Consider the following 26,170-nt stretch of genomic DNA (forward strand, 5'->3'; position numbering starts at 1 on the left):
CAGCGCGCAACACATGAACGCCACACCAAATGATCTGGCATAAGGGGATGGCTGTTTCAACAGCATTTGTGATTTGAGGTGCGCAGTCCATTGAAAAATAAGATGGTTCGCGATTGATGGAGCCAAAATATGCTGTGAGACAAACTTGTATATTTTCACTTGTGTCGGGCCAAACGAAAAAATACAAAAACGGAAAAACAATTGATTCCGCGAATTTGCCAGTGACGGCATAAAATGGTATGCGAGAGCGCAAGAGCTTATAAGTGGAATCAATGTGATAAGTTTGTATTTGATGTGAAAAAGCATTTGCTTCGAATGGGGCGTAATAGAAAATCATACGATCTGGCTCGTGAATAAACTCGATGAGATCATCCGGAGAATGACTCTTAACCATGTCGACAAAAATTGCAAGAGATGTAACATCATCCGCTGAGAAACTGGTATTGATTGCATGAAGGCGTTTAGAAAACTTTTTTAAAGCATCTGTAGATTGTTGAAACATTTCCGGAATGATCCCACTATCAAATGGGATATTAAGATCTTTGAAACACCTTAATTGTGCGTAAACACGGTCTTGATTTGATTCAAAATATCTTGTTAAATAAGATCTATAAAAATATGATGTAATTTGTTGTGATTTGTTTGGAAAAGGGGCAGAATGATTGTGGGTGTTAATACATTTTCGTATGTGGTACTTGTCATCGGGAAGTGTATCAACAAGGAAGCGACATGGACAATTCGGCCACTTACAATTAAATTGGATTTGATTTCTTTCTTTCCTAGTTTTATATGAATAACTACAACCTGCTTGGATTTCTTGTTGCACTCCATACTTAAGCAACTCGATATATGTGAGTTCGTGATCTTGGATCTGCATTAAAATGAAATGATTTGAAAGAATAAAGAATTTTGAATATATTGGTCTTATTTTGATAAGCTTGGTCGTGTTTTGAATAGCTTGGCCATCTAATTCAATTATGATCTTTGAAAATTAGGTGAAATAAAACTAAACATAAATGTAAAACTAGGGATATGAAATTTTGGTTGTACACCACTTGTATGTGCCGGATACCATTGTGTCAAATTTTTTCTGAAATTAACTTTAAAAGTACTAAGTAAGATCATGAGATATAGCAATATATGTTTAAACTGTTGTAAACAGAAATTCATCAAAAGTGACACCTCAGAAAAGCTAAAATATTGAATTTTTGGAACTTTTGATAGAGCACGTTTTTAAATATTAATTAAAGTAAATGTATATTTTGTAAAGATTCTTTTTAATAAAAAAATAAAATTTTGAAGAAGAACACAAAATCTTCTGAAAAATAATATCACATAAACTCATATTATTTTCTAATATATAACTATTTTATATAAAAATCAAATTCAATGATCTTAAAAGCGAAGGATAAACCTCAAAATTTACGAATATAATGAGTGGGAATATAATGCTTATCTATCATAAAACCATATGAAATATCAATTTTTGCTTTACGCCTAATTTTTGACGACAATTAGCAAAAAATGTTAAATGTTAACACTCAGTCCATTTGAATATGAAAAATAAAATTGACTTTGATTAAATGTTTTTATTTATCATGCAATTCTTCTTGCGACCAAAGATTTGAATAAAAGTTCAAAAAATAAGATAGCTTAAAAAATAATATACGGTAGTGTTTACTAATAGATGAATAGTATATAAATTCTATTAAAATGGATTTGATCCAAAAAAATATATAAAATTTGATCATAAATAAAATCGTTTTAAATTACTTCTTCATTTAAATTATAACAATTATTTTTGGTTTTATATTTTTTTGGATCAAATCCATTTTAATAGAATTTATATACTATTCATCTATTAGTAAACACTACCGTATATTATTTTTTAAGCTATCTTATTTTTTGAAATTTTATTCAAATCTTTGGTCGCAAGAAGAATTGCATGATAAATAAAAACATTTAATCAAAGTCAATTTTATTTTTCATATTCAAATGGACTGAGTGTTAACATTTAACATTTTTTGCTAATTGTCGTCAAAAATTAGGCGTAAAGCAAAAATTGATATTTCATATGGTTTTATGATAGATAAGCATTATATTCCCACTCATTATATTCGTAAATTTTGAGGTTTATCCTTCGCTTTTAAGATCATTGAATTTGATTTTTATATAAAATAGTTATATATTAGAAAATATTATGAGTTTATGTGATATTATTTTTCAGAAGATTTCATTCTATATGCCTATGAAAAGTACTCTCAAAACTAACTTTTCCCTAATTATAATTAAATCTAGAATATTGTATTATGCTTAGTATTATTTCATTTTTCTCATTCAATTTAGAATTTACAAATGTCAAAAAATTGAGAGCTGTCACTTTTGATGAATTTCTGTTTATTACAAAACCAACTTATATTTTGGTTGTACACCACTTGTATGTGCCGGATACCATTGTGTCAAATTTTTTCTGAAATTAACTTTAAAAGTACTAAGTAAGATCATGAGATATAGCAATATATGTTTAAACCAACTTATATTTTGGTTGTACACCACTTGTATGTGCCGGATACCATTGTGTCAAATTTTTTCTGAAATTAACTTTAAAAGTACTAAGTAAGATCATGAGATATGAAACAATAAGAATTACCGAAAAAGTGACAAAACATCAAAAACAGGGAGGGGGTCTCAATTTTTATTACTTATATTATTTTACAATATTTATATAAATACTCTTTATAATATATTTTACTATAAAATTATACCTCAAATTCAAATATTTAAAATATTATTTACATAATTATCTCAAAATTATATTTTTATATATTATTTTTCATATGTATAAATCATATAATCTATATCTATGCAAATCTCATCTAAATTTTTTTGAAACAAACCGCTACCATTTTATAATGGTCCATCTTAAATTAGGGTTGTTAGATTCCCGACGATAGGTGTCTTGGAAGATTTGCCTGGTGTCATCATAGTGTCTTTAAATCAAAAATTTTATTTTGGAGTTAGTTTTATTGATTTTTCAATAAAAAACATTTCTAAAACAAGAAAATAAAACGATAAAATATTTATATTTTATATAAGGATCTTATATATTTAAAATAAATATCATTTTATTTTTTTCATTGGTGTCTGTCAAACCATAATACACTATTCAAAAATTCAATGTGTCTTGCGGTTTCAAAAGACACCTTCAAATTGAACGATAGCACAGACACTATTGAATTTTACCCATTTTATTTAGTTTTTACCCTTTTTATTTTTAAGAATTAATGACTGAAACACAAGATGAATATGAATCCAAATTTGAGGGATGGATTGATTGCAAACTTCCTCCCAAAAATATCCCTCGAAAAGTACCTCCCTTACCAAAATTCGAGGATACTAAATTCTCAACTAATAATAAATGTCGAGTATGTTTCAATATTGCTTATCTTCCAGATACAAGCGAAAAATCGAAAGAACGAAAAAGACTTTATTGTTATTGTTTAGCGATACATTACAATTTACTAACAAAAACATATATGCGCTGCATTTATCATCGAAAACCATCAGAATTTGATGAAGATCATCAGCATATATATCAAATAGAATGTGAAAATAATCCATATACGAGAAGAGATTTAATAAAACAAGATAGAAAATTACTTTATGTTGTAAAATTTGTTGTGAATACCAACATGTCAATCAATATGGCCGCTTCAGGTGTACTAGAAGATTTCGCCCGACATGTCTACTCCACCTTCAAGGGAGTAATCAATTTTCAACTCAAGATCCCATATAGAAGAGACGAGATAAGGGATGGAATCATTACATTAGCCGACTTGGTAGCTCCAAAAATACACGTTGAGCTTGACAAGATGGGCTACTATTCGATAACAATTGATGCGGCATCACACGGAAGCCGGCATGGCTTTTTTGTGATGGCTAGCAATCCAGCAAAAATGAAGAACCATATCTTCATTGATACTATGATCGCTGATGGTTGGAATGCCAGGGATTACAATAATTTCTTTGAATGTTTTACCTTCCCAAAGGATTTCCTTTCTGCAATTGTTGCCGATGGATGCCCCGCCCAAGTTAAAGGGCTGTGCCACTGGAGGAGATGCGGAGCACTATATCCGGGTCTTCAAACCGTTTATATCCGATGTGTTGCGCATCTCCTCAACTTAGTGGTGAAGCATACGGCAGACAATTGTGCAGCCTTCGCAATGCAAATTAATTATTGCAAAGCGATAAGCAAGGAGTTATCGAAGCCGGACACGAGAAGGGCATTGAATATGAGGGTTATTCATGTTCCGGATCATCGCTGGATGTTTTTCTGGGATCTTCTGAAGTGGATAAAAGAAAAACACCCTAAAATTTATGAATTGTTCAATATGGATGATCCACCGGAATCTGTTCAGATCTTAAGGGATATGGGAATTGATTTCAAGGATGGACTTCCACAATGGTTGTTAAATTTCGAAGAGATTCTTTTACCAATCAAGAAACTCTTGAATTATGCAGAGAGTGACGTTGGCTGCTTCTGCTACATCTATCCAATGTTTCAATCGACGATTGAGCAGTTGACCGGAATTGCAAATCGTCCTGAATTATCAAGTTCGTCAAAGCGCATTGCAGATGCATTAATCGCCAACATGAATGAAGTTCTTGACAAACAGGGCAACTACGCTTTGATGAAATTTGCCTTTGGTCTAACTCCATGGGGCCGGTCAGTCATCCGCGCAGAATTGAACATGCATACTGAGTACAAGCCAGACGTTTCACTCTTCTTCCAAGAACCAATACCTATCAATACTGAACTTGAAATCCCTCCAAGGAGCTACACCCCTGATCATTTGGATGAAGTGGCAGAGGATCAATTGGACAGAAATCTAGATATAGAAGAGCCCGAGATTGAGAACGAAACAATTGAAGGTGATGGCCAAGTAGATGCAGAAGACATTGCTCAGGATGAAGAAGTTGAAGAGAATGAACCAAGGAGGAGACTAGGCAGGAACCTTGGTGAATGGGCGTCTCTGTCAATGCAAGAAGTGGAAGAGTACAGCTTCAACAATTTTATGATCGAGATGCTTTCGAGACGTGCAGAAGCAGAAGCGAGGTTCTACAAGAGAAGTTCGGCCAAGAGCATAGCTAATGAGTACAAGAAAGCTCTTTCCAACTTTATACATATGAATGAGAGTGAAATCAGGAACAACACCGACCTCACCTGCTTGGATCAAAGGTTTTGGGTAGCATGTGATGCAAATTTCAAGGCATTGAAAGAGATTGCCTTAAAATTCATGTCTATTGCTGCAACCGAAGCTGATGTGGAAAGAATGATTTCAATTGTGCGGAACCTGCGTAATAGGTTTAATCAAAACGCACGTGAAGATCTAATAAAGTGTAGAATCCTATTGAAGCTTTTCATGACAAATGAAATCCTGAAAAAGATATTTCCAGATCTGACTGATCTTTAACTTGCTGTAGCCTCTTGCTGCCGTAGCTCCTTGATGCCATTGACCTGCCGTAGCTCCTTGATGCTGTAGCTCCTTGATGCTGTAGCTCCTTGATGCTGCTTGACCTGCCGTAGCTCCTTGATGCTGTAGCTCCATGCTGCAGCTTGACCTACTGTAGCCCCTTGATGCTGCTTGATTGTAGATGTTGGCTTTGAATGATGCCGCTTGACCTGCCGTAGTTCCTTGCTGCCGTAGTTCGTTGCTGCCGTAGCTCCTTGCTGCTGCTTGATCGTAGATGTTGCCCTTGAATGCTGCCGCTTGATTGTAGATGTTGCCCTTGAATGCTGCCGCTTGACCGTAGATGTTGGCTGTGAATGTTATCGCTTCAACCGCTAGCTCCTAACTGCCTCCAAACAGCCGTTTTGCTATGACCTCAATCACTTTTATTTATTATTTTAAATATTATTTAATTTTATTATTTGAATAGGCCAACTTATATTTGAGAAGCTCAATTTGAGACCACTTAATACATTGAAATATCATAAATATTGAAATATTAAAAAGTGTATTTCAAAATATTGAAATTATAAAAATTTATAATACTGAAATTGAGACAAATTAATAAATTCAATGTGTTTTTTTTTGAAATAACTCTCAAATATTATTTTTTTGTTTATTTAATGATGAATAAATACGATTGCTTTAGTCAATCATAAAAACTAATTTAAGTTTAAAATAATGAAAGGATAATTTGATCGTTTTTTAAAATACAATTATTTTTGATGATTTGCAAGAATCTTTGAAAAGAATATAATATAGGTTCTATTATTGTAAAATTTATCCAAATCATGTATTACATAAATTACGATTAAAACGATGAAAGAACCAAAAAGTGTGTTTTGTGTTTTGTTGTTGTGTGTTGGATGCGGGATCCTGTTATTTCCGAAATCGACAAAAATTTGGAAATTTAATTTCCGAAATCGAAATTATATTAATGTTTTTAATATTCTTATATCAAAAGGATTAAAGTTCATTAAGAGAAAAATAATTCTTCTTCTTCAATCTATTGGCGCATTTATTTCTACACGCCAATAAGGAAGGGAAAATTATAAGACACCATGGTGTCTTCAAAACGCTAATTTTTGATATTTTTAACAACCCTATCTTAAATTCATCATAAATTCTGGTACATGTTAGTACCAGAGTCTTCAAATCTCAAACACTCTGGTACCAACATGTACCAGACGCGAGTTTCCAATGCCCTCGTACACTTTTCTATTAAGATCTTCTTGAATGAGAAGGTCTTCATAGAAACTCGTACGAGGGCTTCTCTTTTAAATACTCTGGTACCTGCTGGTATCGGAGTCGACTTTACAGCCCTTTCCCCAATTTTGAAGCTGGGGAAAGTTTTCAAGCAATGAAAGGGAAGCTCTCGCTATGAGGTGAAAATCTAGAATTTTTACCTCATAGCGAGTAATCCTTTGTTAATTGCTTGAAAACTTTCTTCAAATTATCAAAATTTCGAGGAAAGTTTCCTTGCTTCAAAGTAGAGATGGAGCCCTTTGAGCCACTGCATATAGGTCAGTGACTCAAAATACTCCATCTCTACTAGAAATCGCCAAAATTTGGGTCGCAATCTTTGAAATGCGACGCAAGTTTGGGCAATTTCGCGAGGGACTTGCTCCATTTGGTGCATAGATTCACACTCTATGCACCAGATGGAACAATTCTTTCGCTGACAGCGGGAAACTTTGTCTGAATAGTTTAACATTCAGACAAAGTTTCCCGCTGTCAGAGAGGGAATGGAAGGGTAAGAGGTATATATTCATAATGTATACCTCTTACTCTTCCATTCCCTCAAGAAAGTTCAAAAACTTGGGTGCAATCAGAACTGATTGCACCCAAGTTTTTGAATTTTGTATAAGGAATTGTTGGCTATGATGTACTGATTCATGATCAGTACATCATAGCCAACAATTCTACCTTTTAACCAAAGATAATTGATTCGTATGTAAAATATTAAGCTAAAATTTCTCTTTCTTTTAGTACACATTCTTCCATTTCGTGTACATGTATCATATATTAAGTACTAGTTATCTATTCTATATCCTTTATCCCAATTTAGATACTCAAAGATAATTCTTTTTCAGAAGAAAAAAAATATTTTCTATTAAACCGTTATTTTTTCAATGTGAGTTTTCAATTTTATTTTTCCTTTTTGCTGCTCAATGCAACATCCTCCACCCGATCCTCCATGCGAGGTTGATCAAGCCATAGGATATTTAGAATATTCTCGTTTTGTTATAGCTGCAGAGCTGCATGGTAACATAAGATTTGTCAAAGACCCACAAAAACTATCAATTGGAACAGGAGTATTAATCTACCACCGATGCGAATACGAAGGCTGCCCAGCAGGCTTTAAATTTAAATTTAAAAATTTCGACAATTACATTTTTAAATCTGCAAACTTAACTCATATTCACTCAGGACCACCACCACAACATAAAAATACACCTACAAGTGGTACTTACCGTGCTTGGATTAAAAAATTTCTCATTGACACAGAATCCACTTAATGCAACACAAGAAGTCAACAAAACGCTTGAAATACCTAAAGATCATACTTGTATTCACATGACTATGAAACAAACTGCAATCAATCAATTGAAATATTATTTACAACAAAAAGATCTTATGAGATCTTTTACCAGACATTTCTTTAAATCAATTTCAATCTTTACAAAACTATGTTAATCAATGGGAAGATCAACATGATGACCTTATTTATTTTGACATTCAAGGTGAAGATACTGATTTTCCAGACAAATTGGTTTTTATTTACTCTGATAATGATATGATCTCTCAAATTCATGAAAAACCACCAATTTATCACTTAGACTCTACGTTTAAATTAATTATTCATGGATTTCCTTTTTATGTATTAGCTACCAAATTTGCTAATACTCATTCTATCCCTTTGTGTTATTTTATAATATATCCAGATAATAGTGAAAATATTTCTTTTTGCTTAAGTAAATATTTTGAAACAACTCACACAGAACCTGAATTTATCATGTCTGACTGTGCACTAAACATTTTCAACGGGATTAGGAATTCATTTCCGGAGTGCAATATCTTTTGGTGTGCGCTACATGTAATACGCGCACTTAAAAAGAATCTCTCAAAGATAAATGATGAAGAGATTAGATCAGAAGTCGAAAAAATTTATGAACATTTTATGTTATTATCGTGATTGCACAGAAGAAGATGCTGCAAAAATGTATAAAGAGCACATTATTGATAAAATTCAAGATCAATTGGAATTTAATCAATACTTTACACGTCAGTGGGACATTCATAAACAACAGTGGATAGCCGCTGCCAGACCAAATGAATTAACCGTTGTGAATAACGTTTCTGAATCTTTATTTAAAAAGATAAAATATCACAATTTTGGCTGCGTTAAAAATCAAAGAATTGATGTTTTTGTCAAAAATCTTTTTAGAAGAAGTTGCACCCAATTACTTTTATCGTATTAAAAACGATTTACTTCAAACAGGTTTTATTCCTTCAATTAGAATTCGCGAGCCTCGATTGACAGATTATAAACAAAATTGAAAAGAGAAGTTCAATCACGTTATACCAAGTATTAAATTTTGTTCAGAATCAAGAAGCCAATTTGAATCCATTAAGATTTTTATTGGAAAATGCTGAAGAAAAACTTTCTCAAATAAATGAGAAGATACAAAATTCAATTACATATTTAAGATCGTTTGAAATTCCAAATGAATTGTTAGATACGTATATGTTAGAAATTAATGAATTTTGTTATAATTCTCCAGATTATATTTTAGAACATTTCGAAGAATTTTTGGAGGATTTCAAAGAAAAGAATAATTTAATAGACTAAAAATTTATTATTTTTATTATTGTGAATTTAAATTGTCACTTTTTAAGTGTTACTCCCTATTGAAAGTGTCACTTTTTGGTGTCACTTTTCGGAAATTCTTATATACTCCATAAGAACGCTCAGAGATTTAAACCAAGAGCGAGACTTTACCGAAGAAACAATGAAACATTTTCTCGAAGTATATAATTCCTCAACACATTCTACAACAGGGCATACACCAAATTCAATGACACAACAACAAGAAGAAAAGTATATACAAAAGAAACGAAGCCAAACACAAAATATCAGAAATTCAACACAATTTACCCTCATTCCTGGTACAAAAGTTCGTGTAGTTCTTGACGACAAACCGTTGACAAAGAAACGTTTAAGGTTAAGTAGAAACTATTATATCGTAGACTCTACGCAAGGTAATGGATATCTTATAAAAGCTGCTGACGACTCTTTTGCGTTTTACCCTCGACATAAATTAGTTGAAAGTAGTAATGGCAAACTTGCTGAAACCATTGACGAAGCAAAGCGAGGAGTGGTTATTGAAATACTTGGCTATAACATAAACGATGACACTTATAAAGTAAGATATGAAGGAGGCGTTGAAGATGTTATACCATCTAAGAACTTGAGAGAGTCATAGTCAACACATCTGGGACCATTAGAGCAGGAGTACTGGAAAGACAAAAATAAGCCAGAAAGAATAAGAAAATTCTTCTAAACTTTTTCATTAGATGTAAATCAGACATGAATGAGAACAGTCATGTATTATTAATGGTACCATTTATTTTAACATAAAGACGCAAAGCGGCGAGGACGAAGTCCATGACCAAAAATATAATTTAGGTGAAGAGGTGAGATTTCACCTCTTTTTTCACCTGTTTTTTCACCCTCGTGAATTTTCATGAATTTCCTTAAGATAGAAAAATAAAGTTAGTTTTATTTTTATTTATTTTTTTATTTTGTATAAAAGATATGATTTCAACAATCGGCACAACAACAATTCAAACAACTACAGCACCAAACTCGCTAGTCATGAATCCTACGTCAATGTTGGTAGAGATGAAAAGCTTTATTCCTTCTTCATATACTTTTGAAACAGAAATCCAGAAGATAAAGCAAGAACTTTTAACAAGTAATTTAGACTGTAGTGCGAAAGATGAAACAAATGAACAGTATCTTTATGAAATGGAGGACCTCATCGACCATTTGCCTAAACTACCTGAAATTCAGCAGCAAAAACTAACTATTCCTGAATTCGACGAAATTGAAGTCAAAGCAACTGACTCAGTAGAAATTAAGAAATTCATACGTAAAGTAAATTATGAATTCCTTGGTTTTCATTGCAACCATAAAGTATGGACAAAGATTGCGACATGGTTTAAAATATTTCTGACCTTTACAAATCCGAAGAATTTAAGACATACGATAACTTTGTTTCATTAGTTGCAAAATGTGTATGGCAGATAAGAGATAAAGAAGAAGAGGTAAGGTATGGAATGAACAGATAAAACCAGCAGCTTTTGAGTTAAAGAAAACCATTGACGCTTTAGTTATTTTAGCTGGTAATGTTTCAATGTATAACGCAAAAACGATGCCGCAATGTTCAAAATGTAAAGCAGCAATAAGAAAATATAACTACTCAGTCAAAGAGATAGAAAGAATGCGAAACGACTATGCAGACTTAAAGAAAGAAGCAGAAAAGCCAGCAGAAGATAAAAATGGATATGTTGACATTTCTTAATAAAAACTATCCAACGCAGAAGATTTCCTTCTGTCTGACGTCAAGGAGAAGTATAAAAGAAACCTTCGGCATTGTTAAAAACATTCGATGTACTAAAAAAGAAATAGAAGCTACGAAATTGTTTAGGATTTCAAATATACATCGTACAATTCATGTAAAACGCTTGTGAAAAAAAGGTGAAAAAAGACGTGAAAAAACAGGTGAAATCTCACCTCTTCACCTCAATTATATTTTTATTGAATTCAGCAACAAAAATAATGAATTTCATTAGTTATTTTGTATGTAAGACAGTAATGACAAACATTGAGTTTGAAACAGTTAGAAAGATAGACAATGACACCAAAGTGGTTAGAATAGGTGATTTAAACGTAAGATACTCAAAGTAATACAACAAATATTCTTTGTCAGACATTATATCTCCATCTGGAAAGAAAAAACGACTGGGTTAGAAATGCTTCAACTCAGAAAATTTTGACAAGAAATCCTGAGCTTATGATATCAGTAGCATTTCATGGAACAAGAGCGTATCTTATAGACAAAAGTCTTATACCAATAGTTTTGTTATGGTTAGACCCAGTTGTTGGATATAACTTCATAACATATGGTTCATTCGATACGGAACGTTGCAGTGAAGGCTTACTTTACATCGTTCAGAAACCGAAGGACTTCAACACAAAAAGATATAAGATAGGAAGGACATATAATATAACTCAAAGATATGACAGTACAGTCAATAGAGTCAAGGTTGTGTTTGTTAATGATATGAGAGCTGCTGAAACAGAACTGCTTGAAGTTTTTGAGAAAATGTATGGTGCTCCCACGAAAGGTAAAGAAACGTTTGAAGTAGATGAGATAGATAAAGCTATAAAATTATTTGACGAAGTTGCTGAAAAATACATGTAAAGCGTTTATTTTTGGTCTTTTGTGAAAGTCAGAAAATAAAGTTAGTTTTATTTTTATTTATTTTTTTATTTTGTATGTAAAGACAGTAATGACAACATCAGAGAACACAACAACAGTTATAGTCCATGAAGCTATAAATGAAGAATACGAATACATACAATATAACAAACAACTTCGCCTCATTCGTTCGGTCAAAGATGACATGTACCAAATGCAAAGTATAATGAACGCTCTTCGTTCTACAAAGCAAGCATATCATTGGTTTGAAAACCAACAGACAAAAGAACTTTTAGAAGAATTTCCTCATATGATTGCTTCCCTCGGAAAACCGAGAGAAGAGATTCCGTATGAAAATCGCAAGAATTTGGCTCCTGGTTTGAAAGGTTATTATGTTCATAGACTTTTAGTAAACGCTGTAGCAATATGGGCTTCACCTCGTTATGCTTGTTATATTTTCATGATGTTAGATGAACTATATAAAGCAGAACGTGAAGAGATGGAAATGAAACTTCAAGCAAAAGATGAAGTCATTGAATCCAAAGACAAAAGCATACAGAAAAGAATACCGCGTTCAGTACCAAAAGGAAAGGAAAAGAGTTATAAGTATATGATATATACTGAAGAGTTGGAGAAAGAAGAAGATAAAGATGTGGTTATGTTGCATTTAGTCAGAAGAAACAACAAGAGCTTTTATGACTTAGCTAAAATATATAAATCTGACAGAAACAGGTTCTATCGTGAAAACTTACCGATTTCAATGACACCGAATGAGCAAATAAAGGAAATTGGCAAAAATACTCTTCCTCAAACACACTATGACATCAAAGGTTGCACAATACTTACATTCAAAGAAGACTTAACATTACTGAAGGAAAAAATAACAGAATATTTCGATAACTTCAAAGAGGAAGAATAAAAAAATCTAAGCTAATTTTATTTTTTTATAAAATTTTATCTCATATGAAAGAACATGAATTTAGAATATTCGGAACTCATGACAGAAGAAGAGAACGAACAACATGTAAAAGATTATGCAAAATTTCTGAAGACATACAAAGCATTTAAACAATATCTAAATGCTTCTAAAGATTATGCAAAATTTCTGAAGGTATATAAAGCTTATGAAAAAGCGTATGAAAAGTTTATACATTGGGGAATTGTTGTAAAATATCGATATGAAGACTAACCAAAAATATATTTTTGCTTAAATAGCTTCAGGGTCTATTTCTTCAACCATTTCACTTCCTTCGTCAATGTCAATAGAAGCTTCTTCAACCTTTGGTAAGAATTTCTGTATAACATCTTTGTTCGTTATTGTCTTCAGAGATGAAGGATAATATTTCACAGATGTTTCACCCTTCTTATATTCTTTCTGTTCGGAAAGATTTAAAGCAATACTGAAGAAGTCAATGTTAGAGTTCTTTATGACAGTATAATGAGTATCTTTGACATTCACGAAGAAACTCTTTTGTTTCAAAACTACTGCTAACTCTTGTGAAGTATAACGTTTGCGGTCAATGACGATAGCTAATGGTCTGACATACTGACCAAACTTAGATTCTTTCACAAACTTCTTGTTAAAGATAACATTAACATTTGAAGCATTATTGAACTCATTCTTGATGGCAGTAGCGAGAGCATTGTATGAAAAGAACTTGCAATCTTGCATGTGTTTCATTAAAATAAAAATATTAAATTATTTTGAAAAATAACTTAAAAAAATCTAAGCTAATTTTTTCTAAGAAAATTTTTTATTTCCTACTAAAGATGTATCGGAAGTTGTCTAAGTTAGAACACTCGGAAATAAAACAACTTCTTACAGAAGCTAATATAGATGTTGCAAAGCATTACGCAACAAACAAAAAAGCACTCGCTGACTTCATTAAAGACTACAATGGTGCAATAAGTTATGATAGAATTCATGAGTTCATAAAGCCGCAACGCGGCGAGGACGAAGTCCATGCAAGAGCATTTCCTTTAAATGACGTTGCTATTGACTTATATCATAGACGTTCAGTACCTCATGAAGTAAGAAGAGAAATGTTTGACATAACAAATGCAAACGTTGGTGAAACAAGAAGAAGAGACGACACACTGAAACAACAGAGAAGAGAGATGTTTAAGAGCGCTATAGAACAAGTTCGCAAAGCTAACGATGTCATTCGTTCCATTGACGACAAACCAAAAGGAGGTGAGAGATGGTTAAAGAAAGATGAAGAGAATAGGAAGAGAAATGTGAAGTCAGGCAATAGACTCATTGACTTTAACATTGAAGCTTTAGATGAACCAAACAGAGACTACTTACACAAACATTTCGGTAAGGTTTTCATGAGACTCTTAGAGAAAATTAAAATAAACTCACAACAGAGATGGATGGTATGTTATAAACTTGGTGGAAAGTATGAATGTTCTACGTTAAACCTCAATAATATTGGAACATTACTACATCAGCTCTTGAAGGAGAACTTTATATCAGAGATAGAAGCAAATGCTGCAGGTATTGTTGAAATGCACTATGACTTCTTCTTGACAAACATAAAGAATCTTACCGAAATAAAGATGTATGATTTAACAGAATATGAAGGCTTAACGATGTCAGATGTAAAGAAAGGCAAACCAAAAAAGAGACCATATAGAGATGAAAGCACACTGACAAATGACCAGAAAGCCATTTTGGAAGCTCTTAAGCAAACAGGAAACCCAGCACTTATAGAAAGCTTTTGGAAGAAAAAACCAGAATTTTCGAAAAGTGACACCAACTATTAAAGTTATTTTATTACTAGATTTATTTACAAATTATAAGATAATATCATTAACCGAATATATTTTTAATATAAATAAAAAACTTTTTTTATACAAAAAATTACAATCAATCGATAAATATTATAAAACATTTATTCCAAAAAGATTAAGTAATAGGTGGGATCCTGCATATAATATAATTTTATGTCATAAAGTTTACAAATTTTAGATGGACCACAGTGAGAATGTGAGTGGTTAATTTAAAGGTGGTCTGATAAAGATATCGAAGCTTACTCAACACAGCATGAAGCAGTTTCTAATACACAATCTTACTAGTGGTGTTTCGGTCGCCAGCGCTCTCATAGGGGTGCACCGAAATTCAATTGTTAATGATATCAATTCACAAATTGGAATCGAAGATCAGTATGAAATTTAAAATATAAATAAATTTTAATTATATTATTTTTAATTTTTTTAAATAAATATACATATATAAATAAATAAATATATACATATATAAATATACATATATAAATATATACATATAAAATATACATATATAAATATACATATAAATATACAATATAAAATACAATTAAATATACATATATAATATACATATATAAATATACATATATAAATATACATATATAAATATACATATATAAATATACATATATAAATATACATATAAAATATACATATATAAATATACATATATATATACATATTAAATATACATATATAAATATACATATATAAATATACATATATAAATATACATATATAAATATACATATATAAATATACATATATAAATATACATATATAATATACATATATAAATATACATATATAAATATACATATATAAATATACATATATAATATACATATATAAATATACATATATAATATACATATATAAATATACATATATAAATATACATATATAAATATACATATATAAATATACATATATAAATATACATATATAAATATACATATATAATATACATATATAAATATACATATAAATATACATATATAAATATACATATATAAATATACATATATAAATATACATATATAAATATACATATATAAATATACATATATAAATATACATATATAATATACATATATAAATATACATATATAAATATACATATATAAATATACATATATAAATATACATATATAAATATACATATATAAATATACATATATAAATATACATATATAAATATACATATATATATACATATATAAATATACATATATAAATATACATATAAATATACATATATAAATATACATATATAAATATACATATATAAATATACATATATAAATATACATATATAAATATACATATATAAATATACATATATAAATATACATATATAAATATACATATATAAATATACATATATAAATATACATATATAAATATACATATATAAATATACATATATAAATATACATATATAAATATACATATATAAATATACATATATAAATAAATATACATATATAAATATACATATATAAATATACATATATAAATATACATATATAAATATACATATATAAATATACATATATAAATATATACATATATAAATATACATATATAAATACATATATAATATATAAATATACATATATAAATATACATATATAAATATACATATATAAATATACATATATAAATATACATATATAAATATACATATATAAATATACATATATAAATATACATATAAATATACATATATAAATATACATATATAAATATACATATATAATATACATATATAAATATACATATATAAATATACATATATAAATATACATATATAAATATACATATATAAATATACATATATAAATATATAAATATACATATATAAATATACATATATAATATACATATATAAATATACATATATAAATATACATATATAAATATACATATATAAATATACATATATAAATATACATATATAAATATACATATATAAATATACATATATAAATATACATATATAAATATACATATATAAATATACATATATAAATATACATATATAAATATACATATATAAATATACATATATAAATATACATATATAAATATACATATATAAATATACATATATAAATATACATATATAAATATACATATATAAATATACATATATAAATATACATATATAAATATACATATATAATATACATATATAAATATACATATATAAATATACATATATAAATATACATATATAAATATACATATATAAATATACATATATAAATATACATATATAAATATACATATATAAATATACATATATAAATATACATATATAAATATACATATATAAATATACATATATAAATATACATATATAAATATACATATATAAATATACATATATAAATATACATATATAAATATACATATATAATATACATATATAAATATACATATATAAATATACATATATAAATATACATATATAAATATACATATATAAATATACATATATAAATATACATATATAAATATACATATATAATATACATATATAAATATACATATATAAATATACATATATAAATATACATATATAATATACATATATAAATATACATATATAAATATACATATATAAATATACATATATAAATATACATATATAAATATACATATATAAATATACATATATAAATATACATATATAAATATACATATATAAATATACATATATAAATATACATATATAATATACATATATAAATATACATATATAAATATACATATATAAATATACATATATAAATATACATATAAATATACATATATAAATATACATATATAAATATACATATATAAATATACATATATAAATATACATATATAAATATACATATATAAATATACATATATAAATATACATATATAAATATACATATATAAATATACATATATAAATATACATATATAATATACATATATAAATATATTATATATATATACATATATAAATATATTTATATATATAAATATATAAATAACAAAATACAATCAAAAAATAGTGTTTGGAAATTTAAGGTTAAGTGTCACTTTTTCGTAAATTCTACCACACTCCACACTGACAAATGACCAGAAAGCCATTTTGGAAGCTCTTAAGCAAACAGGAAACCCAGCACTTATAGAAAGCTTTTGGAAAGATAATGGTGAAAAGAAGTTTTATAAGAAGAGAAGCGGTCAGTTCTGGAAGTATCTTTGCACATTACCTATAAATCTTGAGCGCTACCAAATCTTCAATGAATTGAACAAAAGAACTGCAGCACTTATGACAGAAGACAATTGTTTCGTTTATGCTTGCATTCAGGCTGGAGTAGATGGAGAGACTATTGACCACATGAGAGAAGTCATTCGTGTTAGAGACTTTCCTCAAAGTAAAGTACAAGAAATTTCTGACGCAACAGGTATAGCATTTAATGTTACCATTGGTTATTTCAATGACTCAAGACATAATGAAATAAAGAGATACATACCAAAAGAATGTGAAACTGTTAGAACTATTGACTTACTTCTTGTTGAAGACCACTACATGCTAAATGAAAGATTACCAATGACAACATATTTCATTCGCAACTATATAGAAATTCTCAAAGCTTGTGGTGGAATGAACATTGAGAAACAAATGAAGATTTATACAAAGAGAGAAGATAAATATGTAGTTCGTTATGATAGAACAACACCGTTATGGGATGTTATGAAAACATTGTGGGAGTGCAAATATTTCGAACCTATTTCTTATGGAGAACTTTTCACATATACGACTGACTTATATAAACAGAACCTTGCACCATTTAAAGACTTGTCATATGCTCCAAAGTATTGTGTACAACTGAAGAAGAAAGCCGAGTCAAAAGAAGTAAATAAAAATAAGTGCAAGTTCATTCCTGAGCACGTTTTCTTTGCTGACTTTGAGTGCAGTACCGATGGCTTTCATAAAGCTTTTAACATATGTTATGACAGTGAAGATGGTTCAGTGAGTGAAAGCATTTGGGGTCAGAACTGTGCAACAGAATTTTTGGAACGACTTCCTGACAAAAGTTTAATATATTTCCATAACCTCAGTTATGATATAAACTTCATCTTAAGACACATGACAGAAGTGAAAGGAACTCCCATCATTAAAGGTTCACGAACAATGCAAATAACTGGCTTATATAAAGGAAGGGCAATTATTATAAAAGACTCTTACAGTGTTATAAATAAGAAACTTAAACTATTTTCCTGCTATGTTTAACTTACAAACAGGACCGAAAGAAGTATTTCCATACAACTACTACAGCAGTGTTTGTTAGCAAATGACAACAGAACTGGTGTCATTTCTGAAGCATGTAAGTTTATCCGGGATGCAGATACATTCATGAAAAACATAGATTCCATCAAAGGTTGCAGAATAGATGAAAACCATTTCGATTTAGAAAAATATAGCTCATTTTATTGCAAACAAGATGTAAGAATTTTAAGAGAAGGTTTTGTTAAGTTCCGCAATGACATATTGAAAGAATTTGATTTAAACGTTTATGACTACGTTAGTATTTGTTCTATTGCTAACAAATTGTTTGAGAACAGAGTGTACTTCCCGAATGGAAATTTATACGACCTTTCAAATAAACCAAGAGAATTATTTCGAGATGCATTCAAGGTGGAAGATGTATGTTGTCAGATAACATGAAACAAAAGAGCGAAAAGAAACTCATTGCTGATTTCGACGCTGTTTCATTATATCCATCAGCTATAGCAAGACTTTATACTTTAGAAGGTATTCCAAAGGTTATGAAGAAAGAAATGTTAAGCACAGAGTATCTCATGAGACATTTATTCGATGACGACCAAAAGGAACCCATTGGTGAAAAGTTTATGTCTGGCTTCTTTGTTCTCATTAAGATAACAGAGATTGGAATACATAGACACTTTCCTTTAATAGTTTGTGACCCTGAACTAAATCCAGAACTTAACGTTCCCAGAAGTTCAAACACTTGCTGTTTAATGTATGTTGACCATATTAACATTACAAGACCTCATAAAAATATCAAGGTGTCAAATGTGAAGTGTTGCAAGGATACTATTACGATGGAAACAGAGATATTAGAATAAGAGATGAAGTAAAGAAGTTGTTTGAGTTAAGGTTAAAGTATAAGAAAGAAGGAAATCCTTTGCAAGAAAATATAAAGCTCATTCTGAACAGTATTTATGGCAAACTATTCTATCTCCTATTGAGTCAAAAATAACCATAGTAAATGACAAAGATGCTATAAGATATGCCATCAGAAACTACAACCATATAGTGAAGTTCGAAGGTTTGGATGGTTCAGATAAAACTATTTTCAAGCTAACGAAAAGCATTTGCAGACACTTTAACTTCTGTCCACTTGGTGTTAATATTCTGTCAATGTCGAAGAGAATAATGTGTGAAGTATTCTGTACTGCTGAGGACTTAGGAATGAACATCTTTTATAGCGATACGGACATATGCATCTCTACAATGAAGATATCCTCGTTAGCTGAAGAGTTTGAGAAACGTTATGGAAGAGTTCTCATTGTAAAAACCTTGTCAATTCATAGCGACTTTGCAGAAATACAAAAGATAAACAAAGTTTAGCATACAAGTCAATATTTTGTGGAAAGAAGACTTACATAGACTTACTCACGAATGATTTAAATGAAGTTGCATTTCACTGCAGAATGAAAGGCGTGAAGCAAGATGTTATTGCTTTAACCGCTAATGAAATATTTCCTGACTCTGTTCAGTGTTTCTATGATGAAGATAAAGGTTTAATGTTCCGCAAGGAACATATGACAAAGACTCTGAGTTCAGTTTAATGAAACTTTACAAAGCACTTTATGACGGTCAAGAGATTGGATTTGACTTATGTAAGTCATGTCAACCTTGCTTTGAAGAGAAGTTTAACTTCTCAATAACGACTAAAACAAGCTTTATTCGTAAGTTGAAGTTCTGAGTCATTTATTTTGTCAGCAATGAGTATTCGTGATAAAAATAAAACTAGCGGCAAGGGCGAAGCCCATGTGGTCATTTACAATACTGCGATGGTAGAGTTTAAGAGTTGTGCTTCAATGTAGAGACAGTCCTTATGGTCTGGAGGTAAGAACAGTGGGCAGTTATGGTCATGAGTGGAGAACATGTCTATCCAAAACTCACGATTGAAGCCAGTTATTTATAGTATTTAGGATTTGGCAGTGGTGTAGTTCTTGTATGACCAATGAACTCATTTTCAACTCCCTTACTTAAGTTTGAATATAATATAGCTTGCTTTCTATCCCAAATGCCTGGAAATCTAATTTCGGAAAAATCATTTTTCCTCCGAAGCATTGCATCATAATTGAAAAACATTCTTGAAATCATCACTTGGTTCAGAGATTTAAAATCTTATACGTAATGAATTTTCTTTCTTTTTAGCGACTTCATTGAATGTGAGAATACAATGAATTGACAGTCATGTGTTCCATCTTCATTTGGTACAAACTCGTAATGAAAACTATTAATCTTTCTACAATTCCTTCTTCTTTCAGTTGTGCAAGAAACTCACGTAAAGACTGTAAAGTTTGTACTTCAATGTAAACTTCTTTTGAAAATTTTCGTAAAATGTAATTATACAGTCTTCTAACGTTGTATCGTCTTTAAAGTATTTGTATATGTGAATTTTTGGGCGCTTAAAGACTGTTCGTCATTTTCTATCTCGACTTGAAGTATAAAGTCAATCTTTCTGAAAGCACGTGTAATACATATTTGTTATTGCCAATTACTTCTCTTCATTATTCACAATCCAGTCTGTTGAAACTTAAACGTTACTCTGTTCCCCTTTATTTTGACGTCAGGGTTTTCATACTGGAACGCAACAGATAAAGGTATTGTCTATACATTTAATTCGGATAAAAATAAACCATTTACTCTTTCTTTGCTTCAGCTTCTTAGCTTTTGCTTCAGCTTCTTCTCTAGCTTCTTCGCCAGTAGTCTTGTTCTTTTGTCTTCCAGCAGCTAATGCAGCAAGTTGTTTTTCACTAAGTTTCTCTTTGGTCTCTCTGGCTTTGTTCTTGTTTTTGTTCCTTCAGTTCGGATAAAATTTGCTCACGAATTTCTTTCTTCAATGCTTCAACATCTATGACCCCTTGGGTCTTGTCCGTAGGCTTGTCTGAGTCATTTGACTGCAGAAAAAACAAAATTAAACTTTAACCGATGTAAATGAGCTTGTCAAAATCAGAGCGAGAGTCTATTATATTAAATGACGCAAGAGGAATACAACATCCTTTCTATTACGTAAGTCAGAGTAAAGATGGTAAAATATACGTAAGAAAAAGAAAGGTTCCATTAGCGAATGCAGAAAGCGACAACATTAAGTGCATGGCAAGGGTGAAGTCCACGAAGCCCATATAAAACCTTCTGTTCAAACTGAGCCACCAAGAACCAGAAGAAAAGAAGCCAGATGTACTTTCAATAACGAACCAAGAGCTTATTGCAAAGTTCGTGAATTTTCATTGAAAAACAAACCGAGTCAAAGAACCCTGACCCACCAGTGAAAGATTGAGACAAAAGAGAATGTACAGTTCATGGAAAATGTCAAGAAACAACTTCCACCACGAATGCCAAGAAGAAGAGTGAGAATAATGAAGTAAATAGATATTTTTATCTGAAGTAAATACATGCAGAACGAACAGCTAAACGAATTTACCAGCAGAGCATATTCATCAGATTCGCTCATATTTCGATATCATAGACAATGCAGTTCAAATTGGTGACACTAATAAAAATATTCTGACGCAAAGATTCCATCACAACCTGGAACTGCTAAAGAAACACATGGGTAACATTCAATCTCTCACCTCCTGGAAAATATGTTGGACCTTTACAATACATTCATTACGTATAAATGGAAGGTCAATTTATTGTAGATAAAGAAATTGGTTCAGTTCCAAAAAACAAACCCACCAGGATTTTGGATTGGTTTCGATGACGCTTTCTATGCGTTGCTGGATATCAAATCCTTGCAAATGGTCGTATCGTATATTCTCAAGACAATGCAAGAGAGAAGCATATATAACTTCAAACTCACAAACTACCGAACAAATAAAGAAAGTAGAGTTTTCTCAAAGACTCGACATGAAGATGTATGGAGTCATTCGGGAACATGCAGAACAGGACAAATTGTTAGTGGTCCAATTACAGCAGGAAAATCATTTGATTTTAAGCTTCGTTTAAGAATTCCTGTTAGAAGATTCCTTCCATTAGAAGCTATTCGATTTATTCCAGCTTTTGCAGGAAACATTCAGCTTAAAGTAAAGTTCAGTAGCGACGCCTTACAATGCACATCTATATCTGTAAATGATATCATTGCTTTCAAATCCAACTCTTAAAGTTGCATTTGCTTCAGATTCAATCCACCGACAAATAAATTTGTTCCATGGAATGAACCATTCACTATGATAACGAAGGCAGTAGAAGCTAGTGGAACAGTTACTATTACAACTGTAACCCAGCAACTATTTCGAACAAAGATGGATTTTAATGAATGTTTCATTCATCCAAAGTCATTCTCTTTAGACCCTAACATTTATACAGAACTTGTAGAACATTATACAAACGAGGCTTTATGTTTTCCTGTTAAAGTTATGGATTGGATTCCTATGGACGGTTCATTCTCAAAGAATACAGATAGTTCAAGTGCAACATTTACAGCAGCTTATACGCCTATTAATGTTAAAAGTATTTGGGCACTATTTAGAAAGAAAGACAACTATTATGTTAATTTTGAGAACCCTAAGTTTAAATATCTTCAGCTTTCCATGGGAGCTTATAGAAATATGCCTGCAGAACCTGAAAAATCATATGGACCTGTATTTTATGAAATGGTTGCGAACGCCTGCAATACAAACAATGATATGATAGGATTTAATGAAGATGTTATGAGGTCATTGGTGGATGATGGTAGTGTGGAACATAAATGGGATAGCTATGACAACACACATTTCTTATGTGGTTTTCCAACAGAAGTGGACTTTTGCTTCCAGCAAGGTCAAACATCTACTGCTCCAATAACATACAAATTGTCTGTTAAAGGACCTATTGAACTAGCAACTGAAAATGTACCAAAGCCACTTATTGGATTTATGAGGGATTGTTGCTTTGCCATTCAGGTGCGTGCTAATGGCATCCCCATAATAAGATTAGATGACTATAACTTAGCTACGGACGACAGTGAGGAATAAAGGATGAACGTTTATTTTTAAAGCTTATAAATGAGTTCTTCATCAAGCTCTCGTGAACCTTCACCATCTATGAAACAAACTTTACCAAACGATTATGGAGCACCTATTGAATATTTCTTACGAGCTGCACAATGGCAAAGAGCAGTCTCACCAAGGTTAGGTGTTCCACCAGCTCCTGTCAAAAATAGCATTTGGTCAAGTCCTTATATAAGATATGGTCTCCCACTAGGTTTGCTAGCTACAGCAGTAGCAGTTATGATGTTGAAAAGAAATAAAGCAAATGTTGTAAATAATACTGAAGTAGCTGAAGTTAAACAAACTCCAACACCTTCGCCAAAACCAACGCCTTCACAAGCAAAACCTTCAATGACTCCTGAACCTATGGAAGTACAAACTCCTGTTCAAAAGTCAACTCCTAAACCGACTCCAACATTTAAACCAGAACCTACTCCTCAAATAAATCGTAAAACTCCTGCGTTTCCTTACTGAAAAAATAACGTTATTTTTATTTAATATTAAAATTTTTATTTGATTGAAATGACGACTAAAGTCACTGAAGCAATGAAACAAAAGTTTTTGGTAGAATACATTAAATCAGGAACTATTCCAGAAGGTTTTTACATTCATACTATGAAGGATGGTAGAGTTCAGTTTAGAAAGATAAAGCAACCATTAGATAAAGAAGGAATTTTGAGAAAGATTAAACTTCATGAGGACAACATTGCTAAACTTAAGAAGAAGTTAGAAGAGTTGGAGAAAGGAAGAGAGTTATAAAGCAATGAATTCAACAGAGTGAAAAAAACAGGTGAAAAAAGAGGTGAGATCTCACCACTTCACCTAAATTTATTTTTGTGCTATGTTTTCATACGTGTGAGGGTGGTGATATCATTAATTTTTAAGTTTATTTTTTAAAATTATTTTTTATTTTATTTTTATATAAATGACGAAAACTATTGAGATAACAAACTACAACGATCATGAGTTCAAGAATTTGTTCTTCGTTCCTCGTGAAAATACATTCTATCAGATACGAGGGAGAAAGGGTAAAGTTAGTTTGAGCGTTTATGAAGGAATGAAGAATGGAAAGTTTATACAAGCATACGATACAAACGGTAAGCGTGTTTCATTAGCTTTGTCAAAACTTACAGGTATAAACTATAACAGTGATTTTGACCTATATGAAGAAGAAAGTGAGTCAGAAGATTATGAGCTGTTATATGAAGCACAGCAATGGGAGGAGTTGCAATACTTTTGTAAGTGAAAACGTTTATTTTTTTACATTAGTGAGGTGAAGTGGTTGGCGGCTTTGTAAATATTTAAGGTTAAGTTAGTGTTGTCGTTTGTGTTGTAAAATATACGTTAACGGTTTTGTAAAGTGTCAAATTCACATATAATGGGTAAGGAGGCGCGCAGTGCCTCCGTACACTTGATATGTATACTAACTATCTTTGCCTTTCGACTGTTGGGAGTGTCAACTTTTTCGGGAAGTCAAAGATGACTTGATGAATCGAATCATTCTGCCACTCTCTCTGAATGTCGAAAGTCAAGAATTGTGGCCATGATGTGTTCCTTGTAGTTGACAAATGATATTGAATGGCATGATCGAGATCTGGTTCTCCAATTCTGGTGTGAATCGAGTAGCAATTTGTTTGTTCGTTGGCACTATCACGGTAAGTGATTCGGAAGAGTTGACCGATTCCTGGTATTTGCTCTGCGAGATCTGTGATCAATCTTGTCATCGTGTCATCACAATCTTGTGCCTCATATGTTGAGTTACCAAGTAATGTGGCAAGTTCATGGGAACGAAGACTAATCCTTTGGACTTCAATGAATTCAAATTTGTAAAGATACTTGACATCTCTGTTACGATGGGAGAGGACTGATTGGCAACCTTCAAAACTTCTGTTCTCACTTCGGATATGTAGAACAGAACCTGTAAACATACGTTCAAATGACACGTATTTCCCATATTATGAAGACCAACAATACCACCTTTAATTGGGTAAAGGTAGTTCGCCTCTTGTGATGACTGTATGATATCGACAGCTTGATGAGCGACAGCAATGATGTTCCGCTTTGATGGTTTCATGGAGGGTGCAACAACAGCAGCGACGG

The 26,170-nt window shown here is 30.7% G+C and overlaps 2 protein-coding genes and 8 pseudogenes across 10 annotated transcripts, besides 13 other annotated features; 8 read left to right on the top strand and 2 right to left on the bottom strand.

Annotated features, from left to right (window-relative positions):
• Nucleotides 1-1,150: part of a mobile genetic element that runs on past the window's edge.
• Nucleotides 2-877, bottom strand: TVAGG3_0008420 (annotated as a pseudogene). The gene has a single exon. A coding segment is annotated over exon 1 (876 nt).
• Nucleotides 1,151-1,188: a mobile genetic element.
• Nucleotides 1,151-1,188: a terminal%2Cinverted (terminal inverted repeat of Banshee-A3 transposon ID:TVAGG3_0008430).
• A 1,178-nt stretch (nucleotides 1,189-2,366) lies between these two features.
• Nucleotides 2,367-2,403: a mobile genetic element.
• Nucleotides 2,367-2,403: a terminal%2Cinverted (terminal inverted repeat of Banshee-A3 transposon ID:TVAGG3_0008440).
• Nucleotides 2,404-2,405: 2 nt separating this feature from the next.
• Nucleotides 2,406-2,633: a mobile genetic element.
• Nucleotides 2,634-2,661: a terminal%2Cinverted (terminal inverted repeat of MuDR-2B_TvMULE3 transposon ID:TVAGG3_0008460).
• Nucleotides 2,634-2,929: a mobile genetic element.
• Nucleotides 2,930-3,623: 694 nt separating this feature from the next.
• On the top strand, nucleotides 3,624-5,913 carry TVAGG3_0008470 (annotated as a pseudogene). Its single transcript has one exon — nucleotides 3,873-4,862. A coding segment is annotated over exon 1 (990 nt).
• Nucleotides 5,914-6,615: 702 nt separating this feature from the next.
• Nucleotides 6,616-9,471: a mobile genetic element.
• TVAGG3_0008490 (uncharacterized protein) lies at nucleotides 7,682-8,029 on the top strand (the record flags this gene model as incomplete). The annotated part of the gene is made up of 1 exon (XM_051219833.1): nucleotides 7,682-8,029. The coding sequence occupies one exon, from the start codon at nucleotides 7,682-7,684 to the stop codon at nucleotides 8,027-8,029; it is 348 nt and encodes a 115-aa protein (XP_051104819.1).
• Nucleotides 9,443-9,471: a terminal%2Cinverted (terminal inverted repeat of MuDR-2_TvMULE3 transposon ID:TVAGG3_0008480).
• Nucleotides 9,472-10,184: 713 nt separating this feature from the next.
• Nucleotides 10,185-10,255: a terminal%2Cinverted (terminal inverted repeat of Maverick-1C transposon ID:TVAGG3_0008500).
• Nucleotides 10,185-24,995: a mobile genetic element.
• TVAGG3_0008510 lies at nucleotides 10,330-10,571 on the top strand (annotated as a pseudogene). Its single transcript has one exon. A coding segment is annotated over exon 1 (242 nt).
• Nucleotides 12,090-12,612, top strand: TVAGG3_0008520 (annotated as a pseudogene). Its single transcript has one exon. A coding segment is annotated over exon 1 (523 nt).
• Nucleotides 13,479-13,697, bottom strand: TVAGG3_0008530 (annotated as a pseudogene). The gene has a single exon. A coding segment is annotated over exon 1 (219 nt).
• TVAGG3_0008540 lies at nucleotides 13,769-14,096 on the top strand (annotated as a pseudogene). The gene has a single exon. A coding segment is annotated over exon 1 (328 nt).
• On the top strand, nucleotides 18,930-19,757 carry TVAGG3_0008550 (annotated as a pseudogene). Its single transcript has one exon. A coding segment is annotated over exon 1 (828 nt).
• Nucleotides 24,086-24,541, top strand: TVAGG3_0008560 (annotated as a pseudogene). Its single transcript has one exon. A coding segment is annotated over exon 1 (456 nt).
• Nucleotides 24,813-24,995: a terminal%2Cinverted (terminal inverted repeat of Maverick-1C transposon ID:TVAGG3_0008500).
• On the top strand, nucleotides 24,996-25,316 carry TVAGG3_0008570 (uncharacterized protein; the record flags this gene model as incomplete). Its single annotated transcript, XM_001293667.1, has 1 exon — nucleotides 24,996-25,316. The coding sequence occupies one exon, from the start codon at nucleotides 24,996-24,998 to the stop codon at nucleotides 25,314-25,316; it is 321 nt and encodes a 106-aa protein (XP_001293668.1).
• Nucleotides 25,317-26,170: the final 854 nt, after the last annotated feature.

This window comes from Trichomonas vaginalis, chromosome IV (assembly GCF_026262505.1).
Source record: "Trichomonas vaginalis G3 chromosome IV, whole genome shotgun sequence".
Classification (NCBI taxonomy): domain Eukaryota; phylum Parabasalia; order Trichomonadida; family Trichomonadidae; genus Trichomonas; species Trichomonas vaginalis.